Source organism: Hyperoodon ampullatus (assembly GCF_949752795.1).
Source record: "Hyperoodon ampullatus genome assembly, chromosome: 3".
NCBI lineage: Eukaryota > Metazoa > Chordata > Mammalia > Artiodactyla > Ziphiidae > Hyperoodon > Hyperoodon ampullatus.
Window position 1 is genome coordinate 59,226,838 of NC_136916.1, and position 24,262 is coordinate 59,251,099.

The window sequence follows — 24,262 nt, forward strand, 5'->3', positions numbered from 1 at the left end:
ACGGGAGAGGCCACAGCAGTGAGAGGTCCTTGTACCGCCAAACCAAAAAAAAAAAAAAAAAAAAGAGAGGACAAAAAATGTAATACAGATTGAGATTTATTCCCAGGAATCTGGTCTTCCATTTGCAAGTACTGGTTTTGTTGTAAAGGAGCTTTTAATGATCCCTGTAAAAAGCAGAGTAGTGGATCTGGATAGAGTAGCTATGCAGACTGACCTGAGCCAATCACTCGTTTACCCTCACTGTATTTCATCAATTACTATGTGCACTTTTTTTTTTTAAACATGAAAACAGCTCTGAAATCAGGATTCATTTCCAGTCACTGCTGTCTCATGATTATAATTGGCGACAATTTCTTTTCGGTCTTAGTGGTACACGAAGTGGTGGTGTGACTTCCAGCCGAGCACATGTGAAGTTCCTGGAAATACAGTCTCAGGCACTATCAGTACTTCGAGGTCCACGAGGGCTAGAGGACCTCCAACCTGACCGGCAGGTGGCGCAGCACAGTGGGAGTCTCAGGCTGAGTCCCACCCCCCAGTCCCCTCCCCCCATTCAAATATTTTCCAGCAAGCGGGCACAAAAACATTAAGATGACCTGTTTTGTTGGCAGAAGTCCCTGCAACCTACACTCTTAGGGGCTCTTACGCACCTTTCTTGAAAGTTCGTGTGAGCTGATGTGAGAGCTGTCTGGTGGCATGTGTCAGCTGAACTTCTTGTGGGTTCAAGCCCAGAATCCTCCTTATAGGGCTCATCTGGGCTCATTCAGAGGGGAAGCCACTTTGGGGCACCCTCTGCTCATGCAGGAGGGAGGGTGCCTGGGCAACACGTCTCATCAGTGTACATATCTCTAATTCCACTCATTTCTCCAATGAGACAGCATCCATCTGGCTAATTAGTAAACCCTCTAGTGTTGATCAAAAATAACCCCAACTGAACCAAAGTTGTGGCCTCTGGAATATGAGCTTAAGGTTTGTCTTTCAAATGCTAATGAACCACCACCCCAGGGGTATGGGTTAAAACTAACATTTTCACATCACACTGTCTTGTGTGAAGTGTTTGAAAGCAAATTGCCTACAGTGTCATAATAGCAAATGAATACTTGTGACTTGGGTACATTTTTAGCAATAGCATTAAACACAGCTTCAAAACGTGTAGCTTTCGAATAACTTAGATGGAAATGAGAATATTTTACTTAAACTGTGTTAGGTGACTCCAAAAAGTGGCTGTGTTATGAAGATGCTGTTGTCAAAGATGCATGCAAAGATTGTGAACACACATTTCTATGAACTAGGAGTGGAAAAACAATATTTTAAAATTAATACTGGGACTTCCCTGGTGGTGTGGTGGTTAAGGATCTGCCTGCCAATGCAGGGGACACGGGTTCGAGCTCTGCTCCGGGATGATCCCACATGCCGCAGAGCAACTAAGCCCATGTGCCACAACTACTAAGCCTGTGCTCTAGAGCCCACGAGCCACAACTAGTGAGCCCACGAGCCACAACTACTGAACCTGCGAGCCACAACTACTGAAGCCCGCGCGCCTAGAGCCCGAGCTCTGCAACAAGAGAAGCCCTCATACCACAATGAAGAGTAACCCCCGCTCACCGCAACTAGAAAATGCCGGCGCACAGCAACGAAGACCCAACGCAGCCAAAATAAATAAATAAATAAATAAATTAATTAATTAATTAAAATAAATAAATAAAATTAAATTAATACTATGTTGGATATGGTAAGGGATTCTAAATAGGTACGTATAACTAAATTAATAAATTAATGTGATGAAGAGAGTGTGTACCATTTGCATCCCTAGAAGTTGTATATTTTTTTGGACCCTCTCATTGGGGAAACAGCCCATCAGTTTATATTCAGCCACCTAATATGTAAACATATTCATTTGGGAGGTGATAAGTTTTGCTGGCTATGTCCTTTAAGGCCTGAGATACACAGTGTGTAGGCTAAAGTTTACTGGGGGAGGGTCCGGGAATATGGATGGAGCACTAGCCTGAAACAGGTAAGAAGTCAGGTGCAAATTTCACCTCTTGTTAATTTCCCTTGGTTAAATCTGCGAGGACTAGCCTGAAACCTCCTGGTGGTGGTTTTGTTGTGATTTGTCTTATTATTATTATTATTTTTTTAGGGCTAAATCAGGAGAACTTGGCAGGTCCCTGAAAGTGTATAACAGCCCATTTTCCTTTTTTTAAAAAAAAGCTGCTTTAAAACATATTTTAAAGCTGTGGATCCTCTTTTAAATGAAATCCTATATGGAACACCAATATACTGTTGAAATATTAGCAAAGCTTCACATTGTGGGTTTTTAAAAATATTTATTTATGTATCTGGCTGTGTTGGGTCTTAGTTGCGGCTTGTGGGATCTTTTCATTGCAGCATGCGAACTCTTAGTTGCGGCATGGATGTGGGACCTAGTTCCCTGACCAGGGATCGAACCCAGGTCCCCTGCATTGGGAGCATGGAGTCTTAGCCACTGGACCACCAGGGAAGTCCCTCACATTGTGTTTTGATTTCAGACTTCTCTGAAGCCTTTTGTTTTATTCAGTCTTACTTCTAGACCTCTGTGAAAAGAGACAACAAACCAAGCTGCAATTTGAAATACTGGAAATTACACTCTGGTTTTTACAGTGTTGGTGAAATTAAGAGCTTTAGCTTGTGATGGCTAAAAAGACCAGTGAGTTCATTTTATGTGCAGTTAATCTGAAATGATTAACAATAGGCACAACATACAAATCATCAGCTATGCTTTAATCACTGCCCATGATCATCCATGGATGTTTCACAGTATTGACAAACATAAAGGTTTACATTTTACATGCAAAATAACAATGTATTAATGGGAGAGTCCTTATTTCTTTGAATGGTGGAAAAACACCACACAAGAAATCTCCAACTGTTGAAACAGCAAGGTCAAGTTTGGTCTTACCTGAGAGTTTGTCTCAACCTGATTAATTGGCAAAGAGGGTCATTGTTTAGCATCTAGGTTATAAACATCATAGTGAACACTGTATTTTTCATCTTTTCTCAGTAGCAAAGAAAAATTAAGTCCTAGTGCTTTGTGCTAGGACTTAATTCCCCTTAATCAAAGTTACTTCTCTTCTTAAAAGGAAACTTTTGCCTCTTATATTTTCTTTCTCAAAGAGAGGACTTGTGTTATTATATTTTTACTATAATTCAGAAAAATTTCAACCAAGACATTCTTCTGGTTGAAATAGGGGTAGAAGTAACCTTTCTGTTTCTCCTAGTGACTGCAGCGTCCACCCCCAAAAAAGTGGTCCCTGGAATGTAACTTCGGGTCCTACAGAATGCAGTTTCGAAGTCTCCAATCTCTCTACGTAGTCTGTAGTCCTCAGATCAAATAACACAACTGCAGAAGCATCCCCATCCCCACCCCAACCTCCCTCCACAGACATCCACGCAAACCGGAAATCAAGTGATAGCATCTTTGGCAAGCCCCCTAACTTTCCAACGCCTCGGTTTTCCTGCCTGCAAAGTATAAAATCAGTTTCATATCTGAAAATGAATAACAATAGCAAGTGTTTGTTGGATCTTTACTTTATGGCAGGCCCTTTACATAGGCTCTCTCTTTTAATCATAACCACCACCCTATGAAGAAAGTAACTGCTGTTATTTCCATTTCACAGATGGGGAAACTAAGGCACAAGGAGTTAAGTTCCTTGCCTGGAATTGCACAGGAAATGGCAAACCAGTCTTTAAACCCATGTGGCTTGAATCCAACCCCGAGGCCCTTAACTGCTCTGCCTTAATTCCTGAGACGGGAGTGGTGAAGGTGAAGGAGACCAGGTGGGCAGGCAAGGTGACCAGCACAGGCTTGGCACAGAGTGGGTGAGGGTTCCTGTCCTTTGAGGGTGACTTGTCCTGGTTAGTTGGGTGCATATCTGTCTCATCTTTTCCTTTATACATTTCTTGGGGACAAGGACTGTCTTTTCATCTTTTTAAAAATTTTTTCCTGTGCAACATAGGAATACAATGGTATGGAGGACACCTATTTTCCTCCATTCTGTGTGTCACAAACCTATGCAGTTTTTATTTCAGTTAAATTCTCCTTTTCCCTCCAGCTGCTGCAACTCACAGTGTGTAATCAGCTCTACATTGAGCCCTTAACCTTATTCGTCACATGATAAAAATGCCAGACACACTGGTTGAATGAAGTGTGTGAATTGTATGCTACTAAGTATTACCCTCCTTTTGTATGTTTCGTCGGGTCATCCTTCCTGGATGGTGTGTGCTGTGAGAGTAGGGACCATTTCTTTCCTTTTTCTTGCCCATGACATTGAAATCCAGGGAGAACCAGGGGACCAAGGTGGGCAAGTCCGTGGAAACCCAACCTTAGTCCCATTATTGCTAGAGGTTTTTCTGATGTGCCTGAGTCTCCCCTGGTAGCAGACCATTGCCTCTCATCCTGCCACCAGGTGAATTAGTGGTACATCTGGGAGTGAAAGTGTCTTGGTGATTTAGATCAGAAAACCAGGAGGACCAAGGCGTGCCAGGCCCACTTACATCAGTGTTGTTCATTTGTTTGCAAAGTATCAACTTTTATTTTTTAACCTGGGTAAAATGTACATGTGCTTTAAAAATTATTTTCTTTATTATTTTGCATTCAGAAATATTTTGTAACTTTTTTTATTGTGGTAAAATATACACAACACAAAATTTATCATTTTTAAGTGCATTTTACGTTTACAGTAGTGAGCAACCATCACCACTACCCATTTCCAGAACTTTTTATCCTTCCAAACAGAAACTCTGTACCCCTTAAACAACAACCCCCGTTCCTCCCTCCCCCCCAGCCTCTATTCTGTCTCTTCGAACTTGCCTATTCCAGGCCCCTCACATAACTGGAATCATACAACATTTGGCCTTTTGTGCCTGGCTTATTTCACCTGGCATAATGTTTTCAAGTTTTCATCCATGTTGTAGCGTGCATCAGAACTTCATTCCTTTTGGGGCTTCCCTGGTGGCGCAGTGGTTGAGAGTCTGCCTGCTGATGCAGGGGACACAGGTTCATGCCCCGGTCCGGGAAGATCCCACATGCCGTGGAGCGGCTAGGCCCGTGAGCCATGGCCGCTGAGCCTGCGCGTCCGGAGCCTGTGCTCCACAACGGGAGAGGCCACAACAGTGAGAGGCCCGCGTACTGCAAAAAAAAAAAAAAGAACTTCATTCCTTTTGAAGACTGAGTAATATTCCATTGTATGTGTAGACTGCATTTTGCTTATTTGCTAGTTTCTCTGTTCACCTGCTGGTGGACACTTGGGTCGTTTCTGAAGCACTCCTTCTTGGATGGTACTCTAACCCAGCCGCACCTCGGATTGGGACTTGAACCCACGAGCTCTGACTTAGGAGGGGTCTCGAACCCACTGTCTTTTTTTTTTTTTTTTTTTGCGGGCCTCTCACTGTTGTGGCCTCTCCCGTTGCAGAGCACAGGCTCCGGACGCGCAGGCTCAGCGGCCATGGCTCACGGGACCAGCCGCTCCGCGGCATGTGGGATCCTCCCGGACCGGGGCACAAACCCACGTCTCCCGCATCGGCAGGCGGACTCTCAACCACTGCGCCACCAGGGAAGCCCCAGCGCTGTAATTTTATGATTGCCCTATTATGATTTAAGTACCTCCCTCTATCACTCTCGGAGTGAATGACTCAGCAGTCTGAGAGTTTCACTATTGTTTTTAAGGAAGCCTGGTTATTTTGCCATCACAAGCAAGGGTATGTTCCTTAGGTAAACAATCTGACAGTCTTGATCCAGCTGGAGTTAGGCTGACACTCACTGGAGTTCTTCACGCTGTATTCTTTCAGTGAAGCAGCTCGGACACCGGCTGGCCAGAGGCATCCGGAGCCATGTCAGAACTTTGAGCGAGGCCTGGTGACAGGGACCGGCTGTCACCCACCAGTCTTCCCAGCTCGGCTTCAAGATGCTGAGCCTGAAGCTCCCCAGGCTGTTCAGCATAGAACAGGTGCCCCAGGTACGTGCTGTTGTTCCGGTGGTTGAGTTCCAGGCTGGGACTAGGGCTTGGCCTCTGCAACATGGCGACTGCTATGTCTTCAACCAGTCTGCCCTGTGTACACCCACTCTCTTCAAGGAGCCCCTCCCAGACTCCCTTGGGGAATTCGAGCCTCCTGTTTCCCTCACCTACACCAAACCTGGAAACGGAAGTGATCCTAAAACCGTTTAAGTTGTAGCCCTTCCCTGTGACATCTGTATTTTTTCCCGAAGCAGAGTCATTATTGAGACTACTGATTCAAGCTACAGAGGTGAAGCTAGCAGCACTTGTCTGAGTGACAGTTTTTTAAGGACACTCCCGTGGGTGCTTGAAAGCAGGCCAGGGGCAGAGTCACCTCAGAGTGTGGCTTTGTGGTTGTCCTCATCCCTTGCAGGAGGCCCAGGCCAGGTGTGTGTTGAGGCGATGAAGGGAGTTATTGATCCGCCTGTGCCTGGGTGCTCAAGGGCAGCTACCCCGAAACACCTGGGATGCATTGATAATCTGCGTTTCTAATAAGCCTTAGGTGAGGTCATGCTGCTTGTGAGCTGTGCCAGTGGTGCAGCTCCTCCTTCCCTTGCAAAGTAAACGTCATCTCATTACACCCTTGTTTCGGTGTTATGTTTCCTTCTTCTTTGACTGAACAAGAATAACTTGTTTCGTGGATGTTTCATCTGGAGGATATCACGGAGGGAGGGGAGATCTCCTTTCCACCCAGCCGACCGCCAAGCCCTTACGACTTTCCCCAGAAAAATAAATCCCAAATGATCTCAGCATCATGAATGGAAGGTTAAGAGGAGACAAACCACCAAACCCTCTTCCTAAAAGCCTGTGCGGCTAGGTGATGCCAGCTAGATGGCATTGGGGGAAAATCAGAAGGATGTGGAGCTGTTGAAGGGCAGAGATGAGGATGCAGCAGGTAACAGACACACTGGAAATGAGACCAGGTTCCCACAATGCTGTTGGGCAGGTGGCCCACCTCTGTTCTCACAAGGCTGTAGGCATCTCTTCCTGGTGCACTGCCCCGGTTGGTCCTACTCACAGAGAACTAGTGGCTGTGATTAGCGGGGACACAGTGATCTTTTGAGTCATTCACTCGTGACATTTTTATTGACTGCCTACTATGTGCAAGGTGTTACTCTGTGCAGGGCCCAGAGAAGAATCACATACAAATCCTGCCCTTAAGGGGCTCTGTGTTGGTTGGGAAGATTTAAAATTGTGCAGGAGCACTTCCGTTGCAAAGTGGATTAGGGTGTGTGCTCAGAGAGGGACAGATGGCTTCAGAAGAGGGATTGGTCACTTCCATCATGGCGGAGGAGGGAATCAGGGATGTCTCCACAAAGGGGGCGATCTGTAAGATTGGGTTTGAGGATGGGTAGAATTTGGGAGGCGGGGAGAGCACTCCAAGTGAAGAAATGGCACAAGTAAAGGCCTGGAGCTGGGAAACTAGGGGGCAAGTGTGGGAACTCTTGGGGCGGGGATTATGGGTATCTGCTCGGGTAAATCCCTGGGAGTTTTGGTCAAGGTTGGGTTCAGAGACTGTGCCCAGGAAGGAAGTGAAGGAGAGAGAATGGTCTCACTGGGGACCTTGGGTAAACTGCCAGGATTCTGAATGTATGGGGTTTCTGAGGGTGAGGACCAGACGGCCCCTGAGGGCTGAAGATTAATGTGTCTTCTCTGTCCAGTTTTTCATAAATGATGGAGATGACAATTTTCTTTTTAGTAAAATGGCACTAGTCAGAGGCAGAGAACCAACATTACACCTCACATCCGTTTACTTCAGAACCTTCCTTGGGCTCCTGCATCCGCTGCTGGGTTTCCCAGCATCATGCCCAAGGTTCATGTGGCCACGGAGGAAACACAGTGGCTCTGCCTGCCTGGAGGGTAGTTTTATTTGAGGATTTAGTGGGGGAGGGGGAAAGGCATTTTAAAAATATTCAAACAGATGCAAACATATTAAGGAGAAAATGTGTAATTTTCATGAGTATTTAAAATAGGAGACTTCATAGAAATATTAAGTTTACTTTTGGTGGTCTCTGTGGGTTCCAGTACTTGGTCTGCAGAATGACCTTGGGCAGAGTGCCCTTAGTCTCCCTACCTCAGTTTCTGCATCTGTAAAATGGGGTGGTGCTAGAATCTGCTTCCTCGGGTAATGGTGAGGATTAAATGAGGTAACCCATGGGAAGTGCCTGGCATATGGTGAAGTCAGTAATGTTGGCCGTTATTATTATTATCAGCTCTCCTGTGCACTCCGCACTTGGAGGGGTGGTGTGTGTTGGGAGGAGACATTAAGCAGTACCTCCCACAGACTCCCACCCCAGCTCCCTGCCTGGTATTCACAGGCCCAACCCCAACCCACCTTCCCCACTGTTTTTCATCTGTAAACCCTCTTCTCCAGCCACACTGGTGCTCTCTCTAGACTTCCCACCAGATTGGACATTCACTTCTCTTGATCTCTGTTTGAAGAAGGCTTACCTCCCCTGCCCCTCCATCCCCCTTTCTGGCCTCCTCCGTGGAGCTGCAGGTACCCTCTCCCTTCCCTGAGCCCCTTCAGCTGTTGGTTGGCACCTCCGCAGGCTGCCCTATATGGCCACCTCTCCCTTCGTATATCAACCAGCTGTGTGGCCTGGGCCACTTCCCTACCCTCTCTGAGCCTCACCCATCAGAGGAGAGTGGGGCACCGCCTCTTGGCATCCTCAGGGTTCTAATTCTGGTGCTTTCTTCCTAATGGACTACTCACAGGAAAGGACAGTTCTCCCTTCCCGGAGAAGGTAGGACTTGGGTACATACCTCACAATTTCAACTCTCCCTGTGTCTAACAACAGACCTGGGTACGTTAGGGAGTTGTGAAAGATGTGAGCAAACAGCTCAAGGAATGGAATAAATATCTAGGTGTTGATTCCTACACAGACCCAAGCTAGAGACAAACAGGGAAGTCTAGACAGCAAGTTCATATGGAACATGGCATGACAGTTGGCCAGGAAACAAGAGTATTTTGTGTCAAATTGAGAATCTTTTGTTAACGGTAGCCTTGGCCCCCAGGCTACAGGTAAACTCACCATATTGTCCTGGAAGCCTTAATTTAGGGGCACAGGCAGGAAGATCCCAGAGATGCTACAAAGCATTTCCCAGCCTGGCACTGTAGCTCTGCCGCTTACTGTGGGAATTTGGACAAGACTTGTAGCCTCTCCAAGCCTCAGTTTCCTTATCTGTGAAATGGAGATAATATCTGTCTCCCAGAGCTATTGTGAAGATCCAAGAAAAATGAAATAGAGTAGTGGGATAATTATGAAGGAACGGAAGCAGAGCCAGATCAGTGGCTGGGAGTGGTGTTGGGTAGATGGGCTTGGGCACCTGAAACAAGAAGCCATCTCAATAGGCAACTGATTTCTCCAGCCGAGAATTTCTCAAAATGGGCGCTTAGATCACCACCACGAGAAGACCTGGGAGCTTACGAAAGGGAGTCATGATTGCAGGCTTTTTGTATTGTTCTTGATTTTAATCCAAATGAATGCTTTCAACATTTCATCATTTAATATAATGTTAGTTCTTTCTGTGTGTATGGGTGTGTATGTGTGTTTGTGTGTGTGGGTGTATGTGTATAAATAACCTTTATCAGGTTAAGAATATTCCTTTCTATCCCTAGTTTCCTAGGATTTTTTTTCCCTCTAATCAGTAATAAATTCTTTTTTCTATCAGTATATCTTTTGAGATGGCCATATATGATTCATTTAAGTTATTAACGTGGTGAATTACATTGATTGATTTACTAATGTTAAACCAACCTTGCATTTATTTATTTATTCTTTTTATTTTTACTTACTTACTTACTTACTTATTTATTTATTTATTTATTCATTCATTCATTCATTCATTCATTCATTTAGGCCGCACCGCGCGGCATGTGGGATCTTAATTCCCTGACCAGGGATCAAACCTGTGCCCCCTGCAGTGGAAGTGTGGAGTCTTAACCACTGGACCGCCAGGGAAGTCCCCAACCTTGCATTTAAATATTACTTGGTCATGATGGAGTATCTTTTTAATCTGTCACTGAAATCAGCTGATATTTTGTCTAGGATCCTTAAAGCTATTTATTGAGTTGGCCTGAAATTTTTCCTTCTTATACTGCCCTCCCCTGGACTGGGGATTAAGATGGTGCCAACCACAAATGAGTTGGAGAGTGTTGCCTATTTATTCTATGGAAAATATATGTAATATTTGTATAATATTAGAATTATACATTCCTGACAGCTTGGTAGAATTTACCTGGAAAATTGTCTGATCAGGGCCACCATGTTGCCCACCCAAGGGAGCATCGTTTATCTCTTAGTCTACGTGAATGACAGACTGTGGAATTGTGCAAGGAGCAACTCGATGCTCCAGCTGCATTTTCTCTGTAGAAAGTTTTTTTTATAACAGTTTTGTTGAAATATAATTCACATACCATAAAATTCTCCCTTTAAGAGTATATAGCTCAGTGGGTTTTAGTGTGTTGACACACACAAAGTATGTTGTACAAAACCATCACCAAATTGAATTTTAGAACATTAACACTGCAGAAAGAAACTCTGTACCAATTAGCAGACATTTCCCACTGCCCCCACTTGCAGGCCTATGGCGACCACTTATTTACTTTGTCTCTATGGATTTGCCTCTTCCGGATATTTCATATAAATGGGGTCATGCAGTAGGTGGCCTTTTGTGAATGCCTTCTTTCACTTAGCATAGTGTTCTCAAGGTTCTTCTGTGCTGTAGCGTGGATTAGTACTTCATTTGTTTTTATGGCTGAATAATATTCCATTTATGGATATACCAGTTTGTTTATTCATTCTTCAATTGATGGACACTTAAATTGTTTCCATTTTTTGGTTATTATGAGTAATGCTGTGAACATTTGTGTACAAGTTTTTCAATTCCCCTAGGTACACACCTAGGAGTGGAATTGCTGGGTCACATGGTAACTGTATGCTTAACTTTTATTTTTATTGTGGCAAAATATACTTAACATAAAATTTACCATCTTAACCATTTCAAAGCGCACAGTTCTGTGGTATTAAATACATTTACCTTGTTTGGCAACCATCACCACCATTCATTTCCATTCTTTTTATCTTGTAAAAGTGAAACTCTGTACCCATTAAATAAGAACTCCCCATTTTCCCCCACCCCAGCCTCTGACAACCACCATTAATACTTTTTGTCTTTATGATTTGACTACGTTAAGTACTTTATGTAAGTGGAATTATATAATATTTGTCTTTTTGTGACTGTTTTATTTATTTTACCTAGCACAATGTCTTCAAGGTTTATCCATATTATAGCATATACCAGAATTTCCTTCATTTTAAAGGCTGAATAATATTCCATTGTATGTACATACCACATTTTGCTTATCCATTCACCCATCAATAAGTACTAGGTTGCTTGTATGTTTTAGCTATTGTGAATAATGCTGCTATGAACATAGGTGTAGAGATATCCCTTCAAGACCCTGCTTTTAATCCTTTTGGGTATGTACCCAGAAGTGGAATTGCTGGATCATTTGGCCATTAAAAAAAAATTGTTTTTTGAAGAACCACCCTGTTGCTTTCCACAGTGGCTGTACCATTTTACATTCCCACCAACAGTTCACAAGTGTTCTAGTTTCTCCACATCTTCACCAACACTTGTTGTTTTCTGTTTTTTTTTTTTATAGTAGCCATCCTAATGGATATGAGGTGATATCTCATTGTAGTTTTGATTTGAATTTCCCTAAAGATTAGTTATGTTGAGCATCTTTTCATGTGCTTATTGGCCATTTGTACATCTTCTTTGGAGAAATGTCTACTCAAGTCTTTGGCCAATTTTTAAGTTGGGTCATTTGTCTTTTTGTTGTTGAGTGGTAAGTGTTCTTTATATATTTTTGATACAAGTCCCTTATCAGATACATGGTTTGAAAATCTTTTCTACCATTCTGTGTGTTGCATTTTCATGTTATTGATGGTATCCTTGGAAGCACAAAAGTTTTAAAATTTAATATTATCTATTATTTTTCTTTTGTTGCTTGTGCTTTTGATGTTATAGCAAAAAAACCTTTGGCTGATCCAAGGTCATGAAGATTTACTCCTATATTTTCTTCTAAGAGTTTTATCCTTAAAATTTAAGTCTATGATCCATTTTTTTGCATTAGTTATTGCATGTGATGTGAAATAGGGGTCCAACTTTATTCTTTTCTTTTTTTCATGTGGGTATCAAGCAGTCCCAGCACCATTTATTGGAAAGACTATTCATTATTTCTTCACTGAATTATCTTGACACCTTTATTGAAAATTGATTGACTATAAATGTGAGGGTTTATTTCTGGATTCTCAGTTCTATTCCATTGATCTGTTTGTCTCTTCTTATGTCAGTACCACATTGTCTTGATTACTGTGCTTTGTAATGAGTTTTGAAATTGGGAAGTGTAAGTCCTTTAACCTTGATCTTCTTTTTCAAGATTGTTTTGGCTGTTCAGGGTCCCTTGAATTTCCTTATGAATTTTAAGATCTATTTGTCAATTTCTGCAAACAGACAGACCAACAAAAAACCAGGCAGGATTTTGAGAGGGAATTGTACTGAATCTCTTGATCAATTTGGGGGGCATTACCATCTTAATTATATTAAGTAAATTAAATCCATGAACATGGGCTGTCTTTCCATTTGTCTAGTTATTCTTTAATTTCTTTCAGTGATGTTTTGTAGTTTTCAGTATACAAGTCTTGCACCATTAAAATGATTTGTTAAATTTATTTCTAAGTATTTTATTGTTTTTGATACTGTTGTAAGTAGAATTGTTTTCTTAAATTCATTTCAGATTGTTATTGCTAGAATATAGAAAACTGAGTTTTGTATATTTATCTTATATCCTGCATGCTTGCTGAACTAATTTATTAGTTCTAATAGTATTTTAGTGGATCCTTTAGGAATTCCTGTATGTAAGATCATGTCATCTGCAAATAGAGATAGTTTTTCTTCTTCCTTTTAATTTAGATGCTTTTTATTTCTTTTTCTTGTCCAGTTGACCTAGCTAGAATCTCCACTACAATGCTGAATAGAAGTGGTGAGAGCAGACATCCTGATCATAGGGGAAAAGCATTCCATTAAGTATGTTAGCTGTGGGTTTCTTGTAGATGGCCTTTGTTGGTTTAAAGAAGTTCTATTACTATTTTGTTGAGTATTCTCTTATCATGAAAGAGTATTGGATCTTGTGACATGCTTTTTCTGTGTCTATTGACATGAATATGTCATTTTTATTTTTCTGTTCTCTTCTTGGTTAATCTTGTCAGTTTGTCTTTTTTTAAAAAAAATTTGAAAAGAAGATGATTTGGGCTTCGTGGAGCCTCTTTATTATGAATTTTATATCTCTAATGTCTTTTTGTTATTTTTATTATTTTCTTTCTACTTTGGGTTTATTTTGCTGTTACTGCTCTAATTTCTTAAGTTAATCACTCTACCATTGTAATGTAAGCAATTAAATATATATATATATATATATATATTTCTCTCTAAGTATTGCTTAACTACAGTCCACATATGTAGTTCTAATTAAGTTCTAACTTCCATTTTGATTTTTTATGCAACTTAACGATTGCTCAAGGTATCCATAATTGAAATGTGTTAAAATCTTTCCTAATGGTGTCAGATTTGTGAATTACTCCTTGTAGGTAAGTCAATTTTTGCTTTATATATTTTGAGCCTGTGTTTTTTAGTTCCATCCAAGTTTGTAATTGTATCTTTCCGGTGAAGTAAAGTTCTTATTATTTCTAAAAAGTGATTCTCTTTATATCTAATAATGCTTTTTGTCTTAGCATCTGTCTGATAGTTGTACAGTGACTCTAGTTTTGTTGTTTTTGTTATGTGTCTGGTTTATTTCTTTCCTTACTTTGACTTGTAATCTCTCCCAGTCCTTATATTTTAGTTGTTGCTCATGTAAATGACACATAGTTGGATTTCATCTAGATTGACAATATTTGTCATTTAAAGGGACGGTTTAGTCTGTTTATATTTGTAATGAGTATTGAAATGTTTGCATTTATTTTGATCATCTTATGTGCTTTCTATTTGTCCTGTTTTCTCTGTTGCCCTTCCCTTCCTGCGCTCTTTGAATTGAGTTTTACATTCTTCTTTTCTTTTTCCTTTTGAACATGCTGTTTTCTCCTGCCCTTGTTTTATAATTAATATACTAGAAATATTCTCTGAATTTATCAGCTTAATGGTTACTCCAGCTATCTTTACATGAATAACTACAGGAAGCAGGAAGGGCTAGGCTATGCTGAGTTTAAACATTACCCCAGATAGCTCAGTGACTTAACAGAGCAAAGGTTTATTTCACCCTCACATTACATAGCTAAGTGGTCAGTGAGGAACTGTGAAGGGCCCAGGCAGATGGAAGGTCTGCCACCTCACAGATGCTCCATCTGGAATATGTGGCCTTCTAGGTCGCCACAGAAGGGGAAGAGAGAGAGGTGTCTTAGGTTGGGTCTCCCAGAAACAGGCTCTGAGACAAAGATATACATGCAGGAAGTTCATGAGGGAGTGTTCTCAGGAACACCTGTAAGGAAGTGGGGGAAGCAGGCTTGGGTAGAAGGAGAAGTTGCATGAGAGGCCTCTGCTGACCACCCAGGGAGCTCTGGAGTGGGGTTGACCCTTCAGAGTTGTCCCCAGTGAGAAAAGAAGGCCAGGACTTTGTATCCATCCTTAGTGGGTTTGTGCTGCCCCTGGACAATGAGCATAATGTGGTCAAGGTAGCAGCCTTTGGCCAAAAGTGATTCCCAGAGAGGGATAGTGTCTCAGTTCTGAAAAGGGGAAGAGTTGCATCCCCAGTCCATCATGACGTCTCCTACAAGAAGGCATTGTTCTTCAACTGCCCTGGCCTGGAATTAACTTTAACTAGAAATAGTCAACATGGCCCCAACCTAACGACAAGACAGTCTGAGAAATGTAAGAAAGCACATGTGATATTTGGTGAGCGCCAATTGTCTCTACCATGCCTCACTTAACTTCTTGGATCTGAGGACTGGTGACTTGCAACAGTTCTAGACATTTACCAGTTATCTCTTCAAATATCACATCAGAGCCATTATATTTTCTCCTTCTAGAGAAATATTCATTATGTCTCGTTTGCTTTTTCACATCTTCTGTCTCTTAATCTCTCTGGACCGCATCCTGGATACTTTCTTTGGATCTACTTTCAGTTGACTAATTTCCTTGTCAGCTTGGTCTGGTCTGCTATTTATCCTTTCAGTGACTTTTTATTTCAATTATTATTATTTTTAATTCCTAAAAGTTATATTAGGTTCTTTTCAAATCTGCTTGCTTATTGTTCATATTTTTAAGCTCTTTCTTTAAACATATTGAACACAGTTATTTTATATTTCAGTATCTGTTCTTTGATCTCTCTTTCTGCTCTCCTATTTTTTGCTGTTTCTCATTCATGGCATCTTGTTTCTGGGTGTGTGCATGCTTGTTTTAACGTAGAAATCCTTCAGAGAGGATTTGCATTTGTTTTGTTGCTTACCTGAGGGAACTACAAAACTTTGACCTCTATCTATTTGTAACCACTTTAAATTTTCCACTTGAGAGTTCTTGGACTGCAGTGGTAGTGTGGATTTAGGCCACAAACCCCTGTGAAGATGAACTGATGGTTCTGAATTCTTGACAGAGATTTTTTTTTCAGAGAGACAACTTTTATAATTGTATTGTTCTGTCTGGTAGGATTTATTTTACATTCACTTATCTTGAAAGTCCTAGCTTTATTGATGAGGTCTCCTATTAGATTCCCTGCCTTTGATGGGCCTTGGATTTCATCTCTCATTTGCAAAGGCTGGCAGCAGATAGATTTATCCAGCATAGAATGTAGGCTTCATCCAGCATTTTAATTGTTTTCGTTGGAGGGATCCTTCATGACATCTAATCGACCATCATTCTGCCAGAACCAGATGTTCTCCAGCTATTCTTCCAGGTCCTTCCTGCATCACATGGGTCCAGTGATCCCTTCCTTCTGAAAACTCGTGTAACATCTAGTATATCCATGAAATGTTTGTAGCAATCCTTGGTTCCACTAGGCTGGGTGCAGTGAAGCATCCTGGGCTTTTCAATCTAACAAACTAGGAGTTGCATTTTGGTTCTACTATTTCTTATGAAATAGCAGATGAAGCTCCATCTCACTGAGCTTCAGTTTCCTTATCTGTAAAATGGGCTTGACAATCCCTACCTTTCAGTGCTCTCACGATGAGCAAATAAAATCGGGTCTGCCCCTGCCATGTGCTGGATCTGAATCAGGAGAACAAATAGAGGCCACAGACCATATGCCTAAATATGTAAAAGTCACAAATGAAGCTCATAGTTATATAAATTCTACCTTGGCAAATATTCCTTCATAATGACAAAAAACAATATGTAAAGCTCTGATTTTTGTATAGCTAACGCCAGCAAAATGTCAAAGACAACTAAACTTAATTATTATTGCACATGTCTGGATATAATGTTGATGGATTAGTGATGTTTAGATGGGCATAACATACATAATTCATAAATTTACATGTTTATTCTATAAAATTTATTTTTCTTGCCTTCAGCAAAATTTTGAGATGTTGTAATCCACATTATCACATAATTTGTGTTCTGTTAACAGTGATGCCAAAATAGACCATTATTCTTGAATCACTGTAGTTCTTAGATTTTTTTAAATTTTAATTAATTTCATTTGGGAGAAACTTCTGTTGAGTTTTTATTCAATTCTGCTGAGGCAGAGCAACTGGAATTATCAAAAAATCTTCTTAAAGCCACATTTAGAATCAGGAATGAGTATAAAATTTACATGCCAAGGGCTTCCCTGGTGGCGCAGTGGTTGAGAGTCCGCCTGCCGATGCAGGGGACACGGGTTCGTGCCCTGGTCTGGGAGGATCCCACATGCCGCGGAGCAGCTGGGCCCGTGAGCCATGGCCGCTGGGCCTGCATGTCCGGAGCCTGTGCTCCGCAACGGGAGAGGCCACAACAGTGAGAGGCCCACGTACCGCAAAAAAAAAAAAAAAAAAAATTTACATGCCAAGTTCAAACATTGTAATGAGGTTTCGTATGATAGTTAGAATTAAGCAGGAAAATTATAAAATATTTTAATTTCATATGGATCACCATCTTTTATGTTGCTGTTTTCACTTTCTTAAAACAATATCTAGATCTATATAGTACTTACTTGATTTTTCTTTTTCCAAGAAAAAAATATAAAGAAAACAAAAGAGCATCTTGCTCAGTCAAAATTATACCTCAGTCTGCAATGGCCAGAAAAATAATTTCTGTGGGAATCAACTTCAGGATTGTTTGTATGTGAATCTTCTCTTTCATAGTCCACGGACATTTTTGTTTCCTTATTTGAATTTTATTTTATTGGAATATCATTTTTGTTGCATATTTCATGTGTGGCTCCTTTAGAAAAGTCCTAGACATATTTAAAATAATAAATATGCATTTTTAATCCCTTTAAAAGTGAAATAGCCAAACTAGATTTTTTTTTTTGTAGGCTTTTGCTAACAACATCCCATAACATATATCTGTGGACAGCTCAGGTTCAAACCTAATGCCATATCCCACCAAAGATGGAATTTGCTCTGTATTTGAGAACCTTCTGTTGTTTCAGTGATTTCTTTCAGTCATCTTGCATCTTGCCTAAATTTTACCTAAGTGTTTAATGATATTTATTTGGCATTCCCATTGCAAGAATAAGAGTAGTTTGTGGTCAAATTTGATATGTGTTTCAGGAAGATATCCCATATTGGGGAAGATTCTGTGGATGTCATATATAATCTTTGAATTGTTCCAAAGGAAGGCATCGATTCTCCTAGTAAGAAATTGAAACCATGTGCTGCCATCTCCAGCTCTAAGAATGCTTTTGGATTTTTGGACAAATCCTGACCTTGTATTAGTTTTCTGTTGTTGCCATAACAAATTACCACAAATTTGATGGCTTAAAAAAGAAGATAAATTGATTATCTTACAGTTCTGTAGGTTAGAAATCTCACATGGGTCTCACTAGGCTAAAATCAAAGTGTCGATGGAGGCTCTCTGGGGAGAACCTGTTGCCTTTTGCAGCTTCTGGCAGCCACCTACAGTCCTTGGCTCCTGGCCTGCTCCCTCCATCTGCAGAGCCAGCAATGTTGCATCTCTTGATCCTTCTTCATAGTCACATCCCCTTCTACCTCTCCCTTCCACTTTTAAAGGTTTAAAAAATTTTTTAATTTATTTATTTCTGGCTACATTGGGTCTTCGTTGCTGTGCGCGGGCTTTCTCTAGTTGTGGTGAGTGGAGGCTACTCTTCGTTGCGGTGCGCGGACTTCTTATTGTGGTGGCTTCTTTTGTTGCGGAGCACGGGCTCTAGGCGCGCCGGCTTCAGTAGCTGTGGCTCGCGGGCTCTAGAGTGCAGGCTCAGTAGTTGTGGCACATGGGCTTAGTTGCTCCACGGCATGTGGGATCTTCCCAGACCAGGGTTCGAACCCGTGTCCCCTGCATTGGCAGACGGATTCTTAACCACTGCACCACCAGGGAAGTCCTCTCACTTCCACTTTTGTGTGTGTGTGTGTGTGTTACGCAGGCCTCTCACTGTTGCGGCCTCTCCCGTGGCGGAGCACAGGCTCCAGACGCGCAGGCTCAGCGGCCATGGCCCACGGGCCCAGCCGCTCCGCGGCATGTGGGATCTTCCCGGACCAGGGCACAAACCCATGTCGCCCGCCTCGGCAGGCGGACTCTCAACCACTGCACCACCAGGGAAGCCCTAGACACTTATTTTTTAAAGAACATCACCCCAGTGTTCTAAATTGACCTTTATCTGTAATTGCTTAATACCAACAATGGTTGGCTATTAATTCAGCCAACTTACAGTTCTAGTAATTGCATGTGGGTTGTGTACCAGTGATGTTTTATGTGTTTTAGATTGAGAACCTAAGGCTTCTCTTTTACCAGGACCAAGCATGGTCCGTCCTGCATGAGACAGTGGCTTGGTGTCCGACCCAGTGTCAGGCACGTGGCAGATACTCACTAATGACGGTAATACTCCATACAGCAATTTGTGGCCTGCTCTCTTCCTCCCCATTCTATCCATGCCTCTGCCTACCAGCACCTCACCAGACTCCTCGCTGGTCTCTCACTGTCCCCTCCCTTGCTTTTCATGCCTGTGTCTTTGGGTTCATCTTAACATACCTAAAGGGCACCTTCTCTTCTGTGATGAACTACAGATTCTGGACAGGGAGGTGACAGCGCGATGCTGAGGCAGGAGCCTGGGCTGGGAAGCCGGAGATAGCTGCAGAATTAGCATGTGCTGGGAGCGTGTTGGAAATGCAGACTCACCCCAGCCCCACCGAACTGCAGTAAGATCCCTAGGTGATCTGCAGACACCTGCAGAAGAAAGCTGGAGAGGCACTGGCTTCGAGACTTTGTCCCCCAACCTTACCACTTGCACTTTGTATTAGCTCGAGCTGCTGTAAAAAGTACCACAGACAGGGTGGCTTAAACAACAGAAATTTATTTTCTCACAGTTCTGGAGGCTGGAAGTCCAAGATCAAGGTGCCGGCAGGGTTGGCTTCTTCTGAGGCTTCTCCTCAGCTTGCAGAGGGCCACCTTCTTGCTGTGTCCTCACATGGTCATCCCTCTGTGCACGCACATCCCTGGTGTCTCCCTCTGTGTCCAGATTTCCTTTTCTCATGAAGGACACCAGTTAGATTAGATTAACTGTCTTGTTTTGACTTAGTCACCTCTTTAAAGACTATCTCCAAGTACAGTTATATTCAGAAGTGCTGGAGGTTAGGGCTTCAACATATGAATTTTGTGGGAGATGCAATTCAGAACAATGACACCACTTTAAAGAAGAAGCAACTAAGGTTCAGAGATGTGTGTGACGGTCCACAATCACACTGCAGGCTGAGAGGTGAGAGCTTCATCTCTGACAAGCCCTCTGGAGTGGCAGGTAGGATAGTGTGAGAGACCAGGACATGGAGTCTGATGTCTCAGCTTTGCTCCCACTCCTTCTGTGATCTTCGATAAATGCCTTAACATCCACAGACCTTAGTTTCCTTTTCTGTGAAGTGGGGACAGTAAAAGGCTGTCCCTCACGAGGCCGTGAGGATTCAATGAGATCTAGATGGGAAATGCAGATTACCACGCCGAGGCCAGTGGCCTGCTGACCCCGCTCTGACAGCCTCTGTGCTTTGCCTGCCATCAAAATCCTCTCTTATTTACTGCTAGCCAGAATGCCGGATTATTTTCCCCAGGTGATTTGCAGTTTAATAGCTGGAAAAACCAAGGGTTTAAAATGGTCACAGTGGAATTTCAAGCATCAGCTGGCAGGGGCACAGGGCTGTTCTTGGAAGCCGAGTTCGTGACAGGCAGTAAGAGAAAAACCCGCTGACATGCCCTTCCACCTGGCTGCCTGGGGGTTCTTGCTCCTAAATTATAGGCCGCGCGCAATTTGATTTCATTTCATTCTAAATTGCCCAGCCTGCAACCTGGGAGGCAAGGTGGAGTCAAATCAATTCTGCTGTGCAAATATGCCAGCGCCTGCTAACTTTGGGCTGCTTACAAATGAGGCCTAGCTACGGAGTATTAAGGCAATGACCACAGTTTGCCTTTGGGGGGTCAAACTAGGCATGAATGCAAAATTGCTTTCAAGTGTTTTGCTGTTCAGATTTATGTAGCATGCATCCTGTAAGGATCTACTCTATGCAAAGTGCTTTGATAAGGCTGGAGCCGGACAATGGAGAGAACACGTCTCCCTTCCTGTGCTTGGAGGGGCTCAGAGCAGGAGTGGACATAGCAATGCCGGCTCATGAGCGGTGGAGAGGCAGGAGGCAGAATCACTCTTCTGGGACAGAGGGGCTCCCTTTCTTTTATCCATCCTTTATCCATCTGTCTGTTTTTTTTTTCTTTTTGGAGGGGCTGCTTAAAATCCTGCCCCATGTCTGGTGTCAGGATAGCCGGTCAGAGGGAAGCAGGTTCTTTTAATCTGCGCCAACCCTGGCCTTGGTGGTAAGGCATTCTCCCCAGGTCTGGGGCTAGATTCTTCAGTGTGGTCAAGTTGTCCAGTTTGTGGACTTCCCAGCCCCTCCGTTCCCCTCTGGCTTTTGACTCTATCAGCATCCTCTCTTGCCTCCTAGAATGCAGGGTCCAAAGAGAGAGGGGCAATAGTCATATCCTGAGTCACCGTGGACAAAATGTGGGAGACTCCCCCCTGCTCTGGGTCCCATCCATCCACCATCCAGCTGTGGCTGTCACTGCATCTGAGCTGTCCTGCAGCCCCACCCTGCTTCCTCCCTGTGTGTCACCCTCACATGCCCAGGGCTCCATAGGCCCCTTGTCGTAAGATCTCCTGCTACACGGGATCTGCTGAACTTATTCACATGAAGCGGTGAATAATTAATAACAGTTGCTCCTTTCTGGAGTTCTTGCATTTTAACAAGAGGCCAATGCTTTAATAAAAAAAAAAAAAGGCGGCTTCCCTGGTGGCGCAGTGATTGAGAATCCGCCTGCCAATGCAGGGGACACGGGTTAGAGCCCTGGTCCAGGAAGATCTCATATACTGCGGAGCAGCTAAGCCCATGCACCACAACTACTGAGCCTGCGCTCTAGAGCCTGCGAGCCACAACTACTGAAGCCCACTTTGCCACAACTACTGAGTCCACGCGCCTAGAGCCTATGCTCCGCAATAAGAAGCCACCACAATGAGAAGCCCACGCACTGCAACGAAGAGTAGCCCCCGCTCACCAAAACTAGAGAAAGCCCACGCGCAGCAGCAAAGACCCAACACAGACAAAAATAAAATAAATAAATTTATTAAAAAAATTTTTTTTTAGGAAGAAATCAAGAAACATTAACAGGTAGAATGATAGACCTGTAGTTTCTGCTGGAGGGCCTTACGCGTGCCTGCCAAGCACGCGCCATCCTCCTCACTTGAATCAAAGGCTGAAGGCCATCAGCCCGTTTGCCGCCTTGTCAGCAACCCTGGTGGGTGGGCAGCTGCAATCCGAGATGCCTGCTGCCCATTAGAGAAGCTTGTCCACTAAAAGCCGGGGATGTCAGCAGAAATGCACAGTGAATCAAAAACTGGAACAAATCGCTTTAATTAGCTAAAACCCAAACCTAATTCAAACAGTATTTCTTCACTGGACCATGAACCAACTTCATTCTCCCCCTCTCCCTAGTTGACTAGTTTCACCCGGAATTGAACCAAGATGGGAATGTGCTCACCGTCTGGTGAGCAAACGCCCCCCATTTCATAGGTGAGGACACTGAGCCCTGAGAGTTGTGGCCCAGCTCAAGGTCATAGGGCACCTAATGGGCCCAGATTTGACTCTTTACTCTGATATCCCCTTACTAATTTCTCCACTCTTCCATGAGACCTGTTGACTCAGAACCTCAAGAGATAGTCCAAGTTATGCCATACATTGTGTATTCTTTAAAAAAAAATTTTTTTTTATTTTTGGCTGCGTTTGGTCTGTGTTGCTGTGCACGGGCTTTCTCTAGTTGTGTTGTGCCGGGGCTACTCTTCCTTGCGGTGCACAGGCTTCTCATTGCAGTGGCTTGTCTTTGTTGCGGAGCACAGGCTCTAGGCGTGCAGGCTTCAGTAGTTGTGGCTCACAGGCTCTAGAGCGCAGGCTCAGTAGTTGTGGCACACAGGTTTAGTTGCTCCGTGGCATGGGGGATCTTCCCAGACCAGGGCTCGAACCCGTGTCCCCTGCATTGGCAGGCAGATTCTTAACCACTGTGCCACCAGGGAAGTTCCTACGTTGTCTATTCTTGTGGTTTTGGTTTTTGTTTTGATTATTTATTTATTATTTTTTAAACCATTTTTAAAAATTGAAGTATAGTTAATTTACAATGTTGTGTTAGTTTCAGGTGTACAGCAAAGTGATTCAGTTATTATCATATATATTCTTTTTTGGATTCTTTTCCATTATAGGTCATTACAAATATTGTATATTTTTGAATCAAGATCCTCTCTTAAACTAAGAAGTTGGTAACCCAAATGGGAAATGGGTGGTTAGGTAGGAATTCTCGCAGCCTTCCATTCCTCCCACAGCCCTAGAAAATCAGAGGGAAACCTTTAAAATTGATTGTGATTCAATTTACATCACGATTACTAATATTGTCATTGTTATTATTTGCCTCAGTTAATCTACTCATTTTTACTTACCTCTCAAAGGTTATAACAACATTTGACTAAGTCAGTGGTTCTTAACTGGAGGAGATTTTGCCCCCAGGGACATTGATGATTTCGGGAGACATTTTTGGTTGTCACATTACTGCTAAACAATGCCTAGGACAGCTCCCCACCAGCACAAAGAATTGTCTGACCCCAAATGTCAACAGGGTCAAGATTGAGAAACCCTGATCTGATCAACACAAAAGGGGGAGAAAATCTCCTGCAAATCCTGCTAGTTCAACAAATAAATCTCTTTCCTTTTCCGTGTTTCTCCCAGTCTCCACCCCACTATGTGTACTTAAAATGTCTATAGTTCTAATCATCATGGCAGGAATACAGTTGACATTCCACTTTTTTTCACTTAATATCGCATCCTGAGCTTTTGTCCCTCGTGCTTCCTTGTCTCCATAATTACCATTTTTAATGGATGTGATGCAGTCCTCCAAGCAGGTTGACACCCCCTATTTTACCTGACCCGTCCAAGTTCTCATCCAGGATGGTTACTGAGAGCCTTGCCAGGTGGGCTGCGTGGGGTGGGGAGCTTGCGTGGGCCCTTCTGTGACCAGCCTTCTCCTCCACCTGCAGCACAGGCTGATGCCATCATAGTTTTCATCGTCAACAGGCCTTTATGAAGCGCCTTGGTGAATATATCCTGGCCCCGGCGGGGAGGGATCTTCCGCAGAGATCATCCTACCAGCCCCTGGCATCCAAGGCTTGTTGGCTTGAACAGGCAGCATATATGTCAACCAACCACAAAGGCATCTGAAGACTGGGCTGTAGGCCCCAGGCAGAGGGTGCAAAAGCAGATTCTTAGGCAATATTCATGACAGGAGTAAGTGCATCTGGAATGCAAAGCCAGGCTGGATTCCCAAAGGGAGTCAGGGCCTTGAATCCTCTCCTCCCCCTGACTGCAGGCTTCTGGAAGGACATGGGAGTTTAGAAGTGATGGGAGGGAGGCAGGAGCAGCTTGACAAGGACTTGGGGTCAAGGACTCAGAGTCAAGTGTTCCAGGCTCCAGTGTACAAGTGCACAGCCTGGGAGAAAGCTAGAGACT

The 24,262-nt window shown here is 43.1% G+C and overlaps 1 protein-coding gene across 1 annotated transcript in view; it reads left to right on the forward strand.

Moving 5' to 3' along the window:
• Positions 1 to 5,939: 5,939 nt before the first annotated feature.
• Positions 5,940 to 24,262, forward strand: part of PAQR5 (progestin and adipoQ receptor family member 5) — a gene marked incomplete at both ends in the record, with an annotated part of 40,458 nt that continues 22,135 nt past the window's right edge. The window contains one exon of the mRNA XM_079699774.1: positions 5,940 to 5,990. Within this exon, the coding sequence (XP_079555900.1) occupies positions 5,940 to 5,990 (51 nt within the window). The remainder of the gene's footprint in view (positions 5,991 to 24,262) is intronic.